The following is a 13,197-nucleotide window of genomic DNA, read 5'->3' as shown; positions in this document are numbered from 1 at the left end:
CATCTCTAGTTGCTTGAATAATTATTTGTCCTTCTGGCCCTGATCCAAATGAATTTCCTCCTAGCCCAGTGTAAACTCCCTGACAATATGTGAATATTTTTTACATTAACAAGGGCTCAGATAACTACGCAGGAAGTGAAAGGCGTTGCTATAGTGATAACTCGACAAAAAAATTTTTAAACAACACCCCAAGTTGGTCAGACGTACTGGGAAAATGAAGTTTTCTGTGAAATTCCTGTGCAATGAAGTATTATATATTGTTGTATATAGTATTATACAGTATACATTTCAGTTTTTCTCCAAGTAAAGTGATTTAGATTATCTGGCTAAACTATTAGCTTGTTCCACGATCTGTCTTGTTTGTGTAAACTGTTGCAGTTTTCTGTTTTTCCACATAAATGTCAAAATGACAATGGATGCTATCTGGTTCTCATAATCTTACATCAGCAATTCTAGGGAACTTCAACTGGCAAACTGCTTTGGGAAGAAAATTGCAACAAGAGCACTTGCACAATATGGTAGTTTGTTTATGTAGCCTACCCAGGCCAAACCTCCTCATCCAGTCAGCTTAGACCTCCTCACTCCCTCCATGTCCGGGCTTGTTAGACATGGAGGTGTAACACGGCCAGAGATGGCCACAACCCATGGGATCCAGCGTAGCTGTTGAGAGAGTGCTAAGGTGGGGCGGAGAGCTGTCCGCCTTTTCTCTCTCCCTACATTATTACGAAGTCTGAGTCATTCATAAAAATGTGAAAACAAAGTCAACAGCATAACTGCCTTCATGTGACTACAAGTTCAGAAAGAGATTGACTGCTGGCAGTTGAACAGCAGGAGTTTTACGCAGAAGAAAGAGAAAAACATTCTTGCTTAATGAGGCAATAAAAAACACCACCATGGGAACATCAGTTGATGAACAAATACTTTGCTGCCATGTTTGCTTTCATTAATTTCACACTCTGCTGTATCCTATTTGCAATGAATCCACAGATGTAATTCGTGCAGAAAATGCAATTATCATCATTGGCGCTCTGAGAATACTTTATTGCTCCAAGCTGAAATTGTATTACTCAGGATAGATAGTTAGGATGCCTTCTGCAATAGCTAAACGGCATGAAGACCTTACAGATAAAGCACAATTAATTACAAAAACATGTGTGACAGGATAAACATATCCTTCCTTCTACCTTTTTCAATCGGACACAGTTGGTGCTGTTTTAGTTTGGGATTCTGTTCTTATTTTATTGACTGTACGTACTTCTTTCTTTTTGTGTGCGTTTGTTTTATCCTGCTTACAGTAGCAGATGGGTGGGGCTAACTGACACTGCATTATAATACAATAAATCAATCAAAATTATTCGTCACGCCTTGTAATCATATATGGCACAATCATTGTGAAATGTTCCTTCTCTTTGTGCATTAAACAGATTAAATAGAATAGGAATAGTAATAAATATATTTTATGATTATGGGGGGCAGTCTCAGGCAGTGCCCTCATTTAGGTTCCTAGTGGCCTGAGGGTAGAAGCTGTTCCTGAGCCTCTCAGTGCTGGCCTGGTGTATGCGACACCTTCTTCTCAACTGCAACAGGGAGAAAAGGCCATTACCTGGGTGGTTGGTATCCTTAATGATTCTCCTAGTCTTATTCCAGCAGCACGTGGTGTAAATATCCTTGAGGCACGGTAGATCACCGCCTATTGTGTGTTCAGGCAAATAAACCAGTCTTTACAGTGTTGTTTCCATACCAGGCAGTGATCTCGATGGAGCAGGAGTAGAAATTCCTCAGTATTCCCAGAATTTTCTCGAGCGTCTAAAGTGAAGCGGTCTCTGCCTTGCCTTTCTCACGACTGAGTCAGTATGCAGCGACCAGGTCAAGCCCTCTGTGGCGTGGACACCAAGGTTCTTGAATATTAATGGGGGCGTAGTTCCTTTCCTGCTTCTTTCCACTATTGGCTCCTTGTTGTTGGTTGTTGTCCTGACATCAGTGGGTCATGTCCTCCACCATAAAGTAGGCCTTCTCATTGTTATCTGTGATCGGGTACACTAGAGCTGAGTTTTCAGCAAACTTGATGATGGCGGTGGAGTCAAAAGTGGCTAAACAGTCGTATATGTACAGGGAAGGGTCCTCCAAATGTATCCCTAGGGTGCTTGGGTGTTAAGGATGAGGGTGGAAGAAGTATGTCTGCCTGCCCTCACCACCTGGGGTCTGCCTGTCAGGAAGTCAAGGATCCACGTGCATGGTGAGGGGTTTAATCCCAGGTCCTTGACGTTTGTAACGATCCTGGAGGGAACAATGGTGTTAAATGTTGACCTGTTGTCAATGAAGCAGCAGTCCACCAATTTTTCTACACAAGATCAGAGTACTATGCTGTCTGTGAAAACAGTTGTATGATGTCCTCTAGGCTTAATTATAAAGGGGTCTGAAAGATGTGGACATTTAGCAGCCATGGAAATACCACATTCATTTGCATTATGGGAAGTGTATGATCCAGGATCCAAGTATCAAAAGTATAAGTACTCTTTATGAAGGATGACCCAATCCAGACTATTAAATAACTTGATGCTTGAGCAGCACATTGTCTCATGATATCAGCGTGATATGGGTGAGGGTGAAATTAGCATAGAAGATGCCCCCGCCACTTCAGTTGTGTGGCTGCATTTTGTATATGGTGACAGATGAGACACGAACAACATGTACGCACATTTCAAAATGCACCAGCATTGTTTCACTCGAATAAAAGATTACTTTTCCAGTCATATATTTCATCATGTCTGTGTGGCCCTGCGATGCACTGGCGACCTGCCCAGGATATCACCCGGGATTGGCTCCAGCCCCCCGCGACCCTGTACGCCGGATAAGCATTTGGCGATGGATGGATATTTAATCATCGAAGATTTGTTCAAAATAGTATTTTAATTTTGTCTCGTCTCCTTCTAGTGAACCCAATATATCTCATGAGATAAGCGTATCATAACGCCCCTAATAGACAGACGGACTTGTTACCATTGTCCAATGATGTAAGAATCCTGTCAAGAAGAAAGTTACTGATATTGAGCAACAAGAGATGATTCCCTGAATTGGATAGATAGTGGATATCAAAAATAATTGCATTTGTATGTGCTATTGCATTGAGGACTCAGTCTGAGGAACCAAGGTAATGTATCACATTGTATAACCATTTGTTTTGAGTAAACACAATAGCTAAAAAGCTGTAGGGTAAAAAGTAAACTAGTTCCCCATTGAAATATAGCAGAACAGAAGTACAACATCGCACAAATGAAATTCTCTGGTAAAGTGCAAGTACCTCAAAACTGCACTTAACTACAGTACTTGATTAAATTCCTCATAAGGAGTTGTATAAATGACTGTAGGTCAATTAAAAGTCCTCACATGTGTAGGGAAAAACATCTATGTTTTCTTGAAATATTTTTATTAGATTTTATTAACATATCCACAGTTTCCTGTGATTGAGGTATTAACCTTTTTGATTTATGGTCATCCCTCCTTTGGTTTTATCTATTACACAGCCTTAACTACATAGCCAAACACTACATATTTCACAGCTGATGCACCAGTGCACGGTGCATATGTGTTGGCTGATTTCTCAACATGATAATGTACAGACCAAACCAGTGGACTCGTGGTTTCCTATTCATCTGTGAGTGTTTTCAAACCCTGGGTGTGCTTAAGAATGTGAATACGTCTGTGCCTGTAGTGTATTTATCAAGCAGGCAGATAGACAAACACATGCAGATGGAGACAGAGAGAGATAGAGGTGGGTGGCGGTGGGGGCTGAAGGAAGTTCCTGACAACATTGCCCAACTGTTCCGGCTCTGTGTCTAACAGTTGGAAGGGAGGAGGGTGATTGTACATTACAACAGGGCTTTCTGTGTCTTTCTCATAAGAAGAAGGTGCAATACACAACTTATGGGAACAAGAAAAGGATGAGCCAATCAGCTGTTATTGGTGAGAGGTTAAGAAGTCTCAGTTCCACAATGACTGCTGAAGATTAGTAAAGTACAGATGAGGAGAACATGTTGCATTGCGGCCTCTCTAATGTGATCAAAACAAATAACACACTCACTGATTCATTATCACTCATCAGGACTCTAAGAAGACACAAATAAGTTATCAATGTGTCTTTTCTTCTGAAAGCTAAACATAGGAAGTGTTGCTCTAAAATGTCTCCGGTAGCTATTTCTCTGTATTCTATGTTTGTGATGACTCAGTGTTGATCTAAGACAGTCAAATGAACGCGTGGGGGGGGGGTGACTCAGTCCATGCAAATATCCAACTCTGTATTTGACTCTAAAGACAGTTTGCATGATTAGTCCTTCCCTATAGGCAGCGACATTATAGTCAATAAACAATAGCAGCATGAACGATAGGACAAAACAGATCACTGTAGTATGTAGATACAACTGCCTCAAATGTATAGGCCTACTCGTATTTAATAGTTAAAGGAATACTTTGACATTTTGGGAAATAGGCTCATCTTCCTTAGAGTTATATGAGATAATAGGTATCACTCTCTTGTCTGTCCACAAAATGCAGCAGCTATTTAGGTTAGCGTAGCATAAAGACCCGAAACATGGGAAAATAGCAAGCTAGCCTTTCTTGACAACAAGACTTTCTGAAGTTTTTTCATCACTGTTACAATGTTACTGTCAAGGGAGTCATTGTGTCTGGCCAACAAATAGTGTGGCACAGAACCTTTCATAGGACCGCAACTTTTTATTTACACTTTGGTTTTTGCACAGATTAAACAAACAAGATATGATGTGAAAACTTTGGGGCCAGGCTAGCTGCTAACCGTTACCAATGTTTAGGCTAACTGGCTGCTGGCTATAGCGTTTTTTCCCCAGACATATGAGAATGGTATCAATCTTATCATCTAATTCTCGACAAGAAAGCAAATACGTGCATTTCCTTTAATGTCAAACTATTTATTACTTCCTGCCATATGTGACTTATTTTGTCCACTAAGGGGCAGGGGAAACAACTGCTGAACATAATGCTGACATATCATCACCTTTTAGGTATATCGCAAACTTGTTAGCTAATAGTTCTTTTATTTAGGGCAGACATAAACCTAAAGATCTGTTTAAATTGTCCAACTGGTCTGACTTGCGTTTACAAAGGTAAAACTCACTTGGTTCAGAATTTGTAAACAAAAGCCATGTGGTTGAAATGGCTTTCAATTATTGGTGATACAGTCAGCAGGTAAAAATAAAAAACCCTCCGAATACTTACATACCACAGTACTTTAAAGTACCGTTGACACTGTTCTTTTTACTTTCACACAACACTGCTCAACAGTTAGCTAAAATCCATTCTTCATCATTGTGTCGCTAAATTGTTAGAATACCTCAATGTTCTAATGTGCCTTCTCTAGTTATTGAGAAATGTTCTCTTCTGCCCAAATATTCAGGAGGCATCTCACTTCCTCGTGGGTCCAGGTTTGTTCCCGGCTTGTCGAAATTTTGGTAGAAAACACAGCATGAGAAAACATTTTTTAACCAATTAAACAGTGATTATTGTTTAGCTGGCCTGAGCAGCTAAACAATAAGCTGAAACTGACAATAATGTAGTTCTTCAAGGCAGAAGGGAACTTCAGATTCAGGTGATTAATTCTCTGTTGATTCATAACTACGGGTGACCTCTTCAACATTGTTCCTTTGTTTTTACATTGACATTTGATATATTCTTAATCTAAAAATGCCAATTATAGCCTCAATCTCAACTGCAAGCAATACAAAAATAGATTCTATGTTTAGTTTTCATTCAGTAATGACCTATCACCTGTCCAACTGAATAAAGGCTTACGTAGAAGATGACCTTTAGAAGAAGTCCAAATTTGGAGCAGCAGAACTGCATTGCTGCATTTTAGGATGTTCATAACACAAGCTGACATGCATGAGTTTGATGTGGCATGTGGTTCTCAGAATGAGAGGGGAAATAATGTTATTCTCAGAAATTACCTGTGGTCTCTGACACACCATAATCTCTTCAGCGAAATTGTATGTTGTCTGAGAACTTGCAAAAGAAAGCCTGAATAAGATCAAGACTGGCTCTACAGTTTAAATTCATTCTTGAGATGACATTTTATTTTTGGGGCTGGTTTCCTTTGATAACCACTGACTGTTATTATCTGATACAAAAATGCATACAGTGAGTTGCATGGAGCCACTGCAGGACTTTGTCTGAAACTGAAACAGTTGACAAGTAATTAAAACATTTGCACTGAATACCTTTAGTTGTCTATTATAACAAGTGCACAAAGAGAAATAATTTCTGGCCACTTCTGTTATAACGAGACTAAGAGTATACAGCAGTGCATTGAGCTAAATGCTAACGTTGCGATGCTCAAACTGTAAATCCTACCATGCTGATGTTTACCAGGAAATGTTTACCATGATGTCATTAGTTTTGCAGGTATTTAGTCATAAACCAAATTGATATGAAAAACAAACTTAGTTGAGAGATCCCTAAATTTATTGCAATTCTTCCTGAAGGAGACGTGAATGCCTGTGCCAAATTTCATGACAAACCTAATAGTTGTCAAGACATTTCACTCAAAACCACAAACATCAACCTCATGGTGGTGCTCTAGGGAAAGTCGGGGGATTACCAAAGTTGGTATATGATCCTATGGGGACCATGAATGTCTGTTCAAAATGTCACGGCAATTCAACCAATACTTGTGTTGGACAAAAGTGGTTTACCAACATGATAATGCTCTCCGTAGAGCCACACTGCTAGCATGGCTAAAAAGTGTCCTTAAACCCAATCACCTTTTAAATTGATGCGTTAGAAACTGATACTGAGCACCATTCACATTCATTTGTAGTCCAATTCCCCGACTCCTAGGTTGGTGAATTTTTTAAGTTTCACCGAAAACAAACAATAAGAACAGTGAGAATGAACCAAAAAAATAAAGGTTGCAGGCTGTAAAACTAAAATAATGAGCTGAAAGATGCTAGCATTTTGTTTTCCATTTGCATCCCTTTGTTGTATTTCCTATCCACTTAAATAGCAGCCGTAAAGGTACTAACTGGGGTTGATGGAAGCAGCAGAGTTTCCAGCCTCCATGTAATTTACTGTTGTGTAAATCTTCATTTCACAGTAGGTGGGTTCCAAGCGGAGCTGTCTTGAGGAAGATTAGCAGTGAGGCCAAAAGTCCCACGGGAGCATCACAACTGATTAAACCTACAACTCTTATCTATCCAAGAAAGCAGATCCCTGATTGGCCTCTGCCTGCTGGTCACTATCACCGCTCAAAGGTCTAGATTAACCCACAAGAGCATCTGCAGTTTGTTAGTGGGATTAAAGCCACATTCCAGCTGTGAATTAGCAGAGGGTGATTACTGTATGGCTTATAATTGATTGGAGCAGTGGTGGAAGAAGGTATTACTTTATTACAATGTAAAAGTTTTTACAAAGCAACTTTTTTTTTTTTTTACACCAGAAAAAGTAAATCTGGCATTTAAACTTTTTAATTCAGTAATAATACAGAGTATTATCAGCAAAATGTACTTTCAATATCAAAATTAAAAGTACTTTTTATGTATTATTTTATTAGATTAATATTACATATGCATAAATGTGCAAACAGGATTTTAATGTAGTTGGACAAGCTATTTTAACTACATTATGTTTACTTGCCAGCAGGGCCAAGAGGACAACTGCTATGGGGCCCAACATAGTCATGTTATAGTAATGTACTGTTGGTGCACACAAAGCACATCATTTCAAGGTGAAACTAAAATGTCATAGGTATCAGAGTGAAAAACCATAAGTGTGCCAGGACATCATTTTTTTTTTACCAAATTAAAATTTTATACTTGGTTAAAAAAGTTATATCAAGTAAGGTGGGTCCTGTATTATTACTCAATCTTTTTGGCCCTTCTTGTAGCAGGGACGTGCCAAAATCTAGTTTTAAGACTGCTCACAGGGGGCCAGGGTGTACTTCAGCTGCAGATTGGTTGATCTCTGGGTCAATTCAGCCACACTGTTGGGTTATTTTAACCCATAATAATAAACCATATTGTTTAGATAATCATGTTTTGAATATAAAAATTAAATAAAGCTGTCATACTTTGTGCCTGATATGTCTAATTTTGGTTCATAGGATAAATGTGTAATGTCCTCTGTTCCTGCATGTGTAAATACTTTTATTCTGCCATGTCAGATCAACTTGACAAAATCCATCTCCTATCAGGATAATAACTCCTCTAAATCAAGTGGCTTCTATAAATCACCAATTTTCTGTCAATAATGAAGTCAGTGCTGTTTGGCATTCTTAAATATCTCAGTTTGCAGTAGAAATTCAATTCTGAGAATTATTTTTAGGCATGTTTCCTCCTTATATATAAGCACGTGCCTCTTTTTGTTGCCATCTGCCTTCTCTTATCTCTTCATCTGTTCTTTGTATCCGCTGTTTTTTAACAAAGGTGTCAAACAGGAAACCTGAAAGAACTTCTGACCTAGTAAATTCTATTTGTGTTAAAATACTCTATGGCCTGCTGTTACTTAAACTTTTTCCTAAATAAATGCTATCCTAAAAAGTGATGCCCTGGTTTTTCACTCTGACACCTATGACATTTTAGTTTCACCTTGTGCGTTCATTAACAGTTCATTACTATAACATGATTATGTTGGGCTTCACAGGGTAATAACCTCCGACTGTAACTTGAAGCAATGCAAAGGAGTCACTCGTCAGTTTAAAAAAATATTTATTGAAATTGTATAAAAATAGGTTCTAACATAATTTACAATTCTAATTTGAATTAATGACAAAACAACAATCCGAGCCACATTCATGAAACCAGAAGAGTTCTCATTTTCACCCCTCTCTCTCACACTCACACACACACTCAGAACTCACTTGCTCACACAGCAGACAACAGCGTAACAAAACCAGTTACCATCAGTAGATGTTCAATATTTACATACATTAGGATGGAAGTACTTTTGGGACTATGTACAAGTTATTTACATTATAGACAAACAAACACACACATCTGCTCTTTTAAAATTTCAAGCCATAAATATGGTCAAAGAAATCCATTTCATCTGTTGCTTTTAAATAATCTGTGGGACCCTCAGTGACTGTGGAATGAAATACGTTTGTAGAGCCGAAATTCTCTCATAAATAAATAAATAAATTCTGCATTCACTGAGTTTGAAAAGAAGTCGCAGCAATAATAAATATTATTATTATTTACAATTCTTGTCCCCAATGAATTGAGACCTGTATGAGGCACTGTTTAAACATATAAAAAAATAAAAATAATTAAGTGAAGAGCAGAGGGTGTTGTATTTCAGTGTGGTTAAGTTTGCATTGTGGTGTGCATTCGTGTGAACGAGCGTTCGCCTAAGCCTTGTGTTTGTATACAGTACAACACGAGAAGAGGAAGTGGAGGTTGTAGAGTAGAGGTGGATGCTGTAGTAAACAGAGTGAGGTAAGTCCAGTGATTCTATTTTTTTGTTTTTTTATGATTTGTTTGCACAGGTTGCTGCCAGAGCTACGAGGTCGCCTGGTTGCTAATGACATTGGAGTTGCAGAAGTAGTGGTTGTAAATGGCATAGGCTTTACTGATCTAGGCCCATGAGAGGAAACAAACAGAAACAAACAATGTAAAGCCTTGTACAGAGTAAGGAGCAAAATGGCCGTCGACGTGGAGAGCCCTTTTGCTCTCACAATTTCAAGTATTTTCAGGGTCCCCCAACAATCTCACAAAAGGCACTTTTTGAAAATCCTCTTTGCCAACGCCTCTGCTCTTCCCAATCTACTGTGACAGATAGAATAGAGGGAGAGAGCAGAGTACAGTGTAGCGTGAGGTTACATAACTCAGACTGTCCGCTTACATTCAGCAGAACAGCGAGCACATTTGCTGTATGTTCTGACTGCAGGTGTCCGTGCATTCAGAGCACGCCCTCCTACAGACTGCTAAATACCCGTTGCCGAGATCAGAGTCCAGTGAGGATGATGTTCTGACACCGACGCAGGTCAACGACTGGGAAAATCAGGTAGTTCGGGCTGTGAGGGTCTGGCCTGCCGGGCTGAACCAAGGGATAATGGTTTTGTTATTGCCTCGGTCTTCTGCGTGTAGTCCTTTACACCTTGCTCTCGCCTGTTTTGGGACCATCGGCCTGTGCACTGCAGCCCCCCCACACCCTCTCCCCTGCTTCAAGTCTGTTAGATAAGTCTTTTGTAATAGTCTCTTGTGTCAGTGTAGTCCAGTTTGGACCAATGTAGCCAGGAGCGAGCGGTTTGCCTCCGTCACCGAGCCACGGCCACAGGGGTGGATGTGAAGGCTGTGGGCTCGTGGCTGATGCTGTGCAGCCTGATCTCTGTGGTTGTCTTCTCTGTCTGCACTGTGGATGGGATTACAGAGGAGGACGTGCTCTGCATCCACGAGTGGTTGATGATGTCCTCGAAGGATGGACGGTCGGCTGGCCGCAGAGACAGACACCACTTGATCAGCTGTTGGCATTCTGGAGGAGGAAGAAGGGGGGGGGGGCAACCAGTAAGTCTAGAGCAATAAACTGAGCATGAAATATTACACACCTGTGACCAAAAACCTACAACACTGATAGCAATGTGAATTTACCTGTGGAGATTCTCCTCCGGAAGAGGACCTGCCCTCTTGTGATCTCCTCATCGTGTTCAAAAGGGATGTCTCCACACACCATGTCATACAGCAAGATGCCCAGAGACCAAACTGTGGCAGAGCGTCCATGATAGCGATGATATTTGATCCACTCTGGGGGGCTGTACACTCTTGTGCCTGTCAGGTGGGAGGAAATAAACAGAGTCTGTCAAATCGAAAAGGAAAGCACTGGTAAAAATAAGTGGTGAACAAAGAGTGCAGATTTATCAGCTGCAGCTGCTTCTGGGCTCAGGTGCCAGGGAGCATGACAGACTGGTGTTTGTGAGAGAGGGGGAGGAGGGGGGGGAAGTGTGTGGGAGGGTGAGCTGACATGTGACTTTGTTTACAAACTTTGAGTTGTAAAAATGCTGCTTGTTTCCAGTGGGGGGCGCCAAAGCAAGGTCAATGCTGCTCAGACAGTACTGCTAGCTGCTATGAGGGGATGCCAGAAATGACACAACCTCGGAATTTCTACTGGGGTCTGGGGCCACGAATCAAAATACTGAAGAGGTTCCCTGGGCTACTGCAACGACTACTGCGTTTAAAAAGCTCTTACCACTCTATTCTGTCAACAACACCAAAAGACTACAAATGAAAATCATTTTCAAATACATCACCACAGCATGTTTTCACAGTTGATGACTCACCATCAAAGTCTGTGTAAATGGTTTCTTTCAGCAGAGCTCCGGATCCAAAGTCGATGAGCTTTATCTCCCCGGTGCGCAGGTCGATGAGAATGTTCTCGTCTTTAATGTCCCGGTGCACCACGCCGCAGTTGTGGCAGTGCCGCACGGCCTCCAGCACCTGGCGGAAAAAGCTCCGCGCCAGCTCCTCCGGTAAGGCACCTTTCTCCGTGATGAAGTCAAACAGGTCCTTGACGTTTTCGGGTCTCTCCATCACGATGATGAAGCTGTCCGGCCGCTCAAACCAGTCCAGCATCTTGATAACGCCGCGGAAGCCCGTCCCGACTTTCTTCAACAGCACAATCTCCATAGGGACCCGGGAGCCGTTGGGCTGAACACATAATGATAAACATGAGTATTTATTAGGCCTGCATATGCTAAAATAACACACAATTCAAATCAAATATTTGAAATATTTCAATTTAGTGCCTTTCATGGAAGCAATTATGTTGTCGATAATTATAATACACTAATAATAATAATAATTAATAATAATAATAAACTTAATTAGGTCAATTAGGTACATCAACTCTAATTAGAATTATAAAACAGTTGCATAAATCGTTTCTTACCAGCTCGCCCCAGTCGGAGATTCTGTCCTTGGCCACATGTTTGACAGCGACCTAGCAGGGGAAAGAAGAGACGGCGTCAAATGACATGCATAACAGCCCCAAATAAAAAGCAGCTACTTAAAAATATCCTAATATATTTACAGGCAAAGCATACTAACCGGAGCTCCGTCGGATATCCTCGTCCCGGAATAGACGGTGCCGAACCCGCCGCTGCCCAGCACCGCGCCGACCTGATAGAGCTTCTCGAAAGCCTCCCTCTCCTTCACTGCAAAAAAACCCATCAACACAGCCGGTAAATACCAGGGGGGAAAACCAAACTAGTCCCTCTGGAAACACCGGCAGGTACAGCAAAATGACGACAGCATCAAGTTATCACAATGCGGATATTAATAAATGATATTATGGTTTTATCGTGACTGAGCCACGATGAGCGCGCTGCCAGCAATTGCTGCAGCCGCGTCCTCCATGACGCTACAGCGGGAAAAAGGGCGTCTAACCTTGATGAACTTGGTGCTGCATTTTCGCCGGCATGTCTACGGTGGAGATGTGAGCCAGAGAATTGAACTTGGACAGCAGCATTCCTTTGAGGATCTCCACCACAGGTCGATGATGTGCGCGTTCTTCGTTTATTTTTGGTTTATGACGGCAATTTTATTCCGATAGCGCGTCTCTCTGTGTGTCTCTCTCTCTCTCGTGTAGGGTTTCAGGTCCACGTTGCAGGAACAAAAATGCAGTAGGGATCCTCTCTTTCGGGTAGAAGAAAAGCCGCATGTGATCCAGGAAAACAGAGCCAACAATTTCGTCCCGGCGTATGGAAATCTGAGTTCACGTTAAAAACTAACGTGAAACCACGGCTGAAGCCCGCGATGTTTTGTAAACAGTTGAGTAAAATTCACGATATAAACAGAAGTCGGTGTGCTGTGCAATGCCTCCGTCACACAGCGGCTTTGGGAAACAACGAGCTCGAGGGGGGGGGGGCGACAGGGGACGCTTATAAGGCAGTAGTAAGAGGGCGTTACAATATGCTCAGACGTCCCCCCGTTTCACCGCCCCTTTCCGCTCTCTGCACCAATAGGACCGCACAGACGCACTCCAAACGCAGGCAAATCACCGAATCAAAATGAAGCCAACCTCATAACCGGCCGGGCCAGACACAGACGTGGCGGGAATAAAAACGCGCTAAAAGGGGAGGGGGGGAGGGGGGGAGGGGGTGCGACGACTAAAATAATAATTATAAATTCAAGTTGGAGAGAAATGCAAATTCAAAGCCATGTGCTACCCCCGGTCCCC

At 41.5% G+C, this 13,197-nt stretch overlaps 1 protein-coding gene across 1 annotated transcript; it reads right to left on the bottom strand.

The window, feature by feature from the left end:
• Window positions 1-8,715: 8,715 nt before the first annotated feature.
• Window positions 8,716-12,861, bottom strand: LOC119905831 (serine/threonine-protein kinase pim-1-like). Its single transcript, XM_038723178.1, has 6 exons — window positions 12,405-12,861; window positions 12,066-12,172; window positions 11,908-11,958; window positions 11,300-11,666; window positions 10,614-10,790; window positions 8,716-10,497 (listed from the first exon to the last, which is right to left on the bottom strand). Exons 1-6 carry the CDS (start codon window positions 12,484-12,486, stop codon window positions 10,283-10,285), a joined length of 999 nt encoding a protein of 332 aa, XP_038579106.1. The 5' UTR covers window positions 12,487-12,861; the 3' UTR covers window positions 8,716-10,282.
• Window positions 12,862-13,197: the final 336 nt, after the last annotated feature.

The sequence above is a fragment of the Micropterus salmoides genome, unplaced genomic scaffold (genome assembly GCF_014851395.1).
Source record: "Micropterus salmoides isolate LMB-PRFRI ecotype aquatic unplaced genomic scaffold, ASM1485139v1 Ms_hic_scaffold_16, whole genome shotgun sequence".
In the NCBI taxonomy this organism is placed as follows: domain Eukaryota; kingdom Metazoa; phylum Chordata; class Actinopteri; order Centrarchiformes; family Centrarchidae; genus Micropterus; species Micropterus salmoides.
Note: the sequence above shows the minus strand (reverse complement) of the source record. Positions and strands in the feature narration are given on the sequence as shown.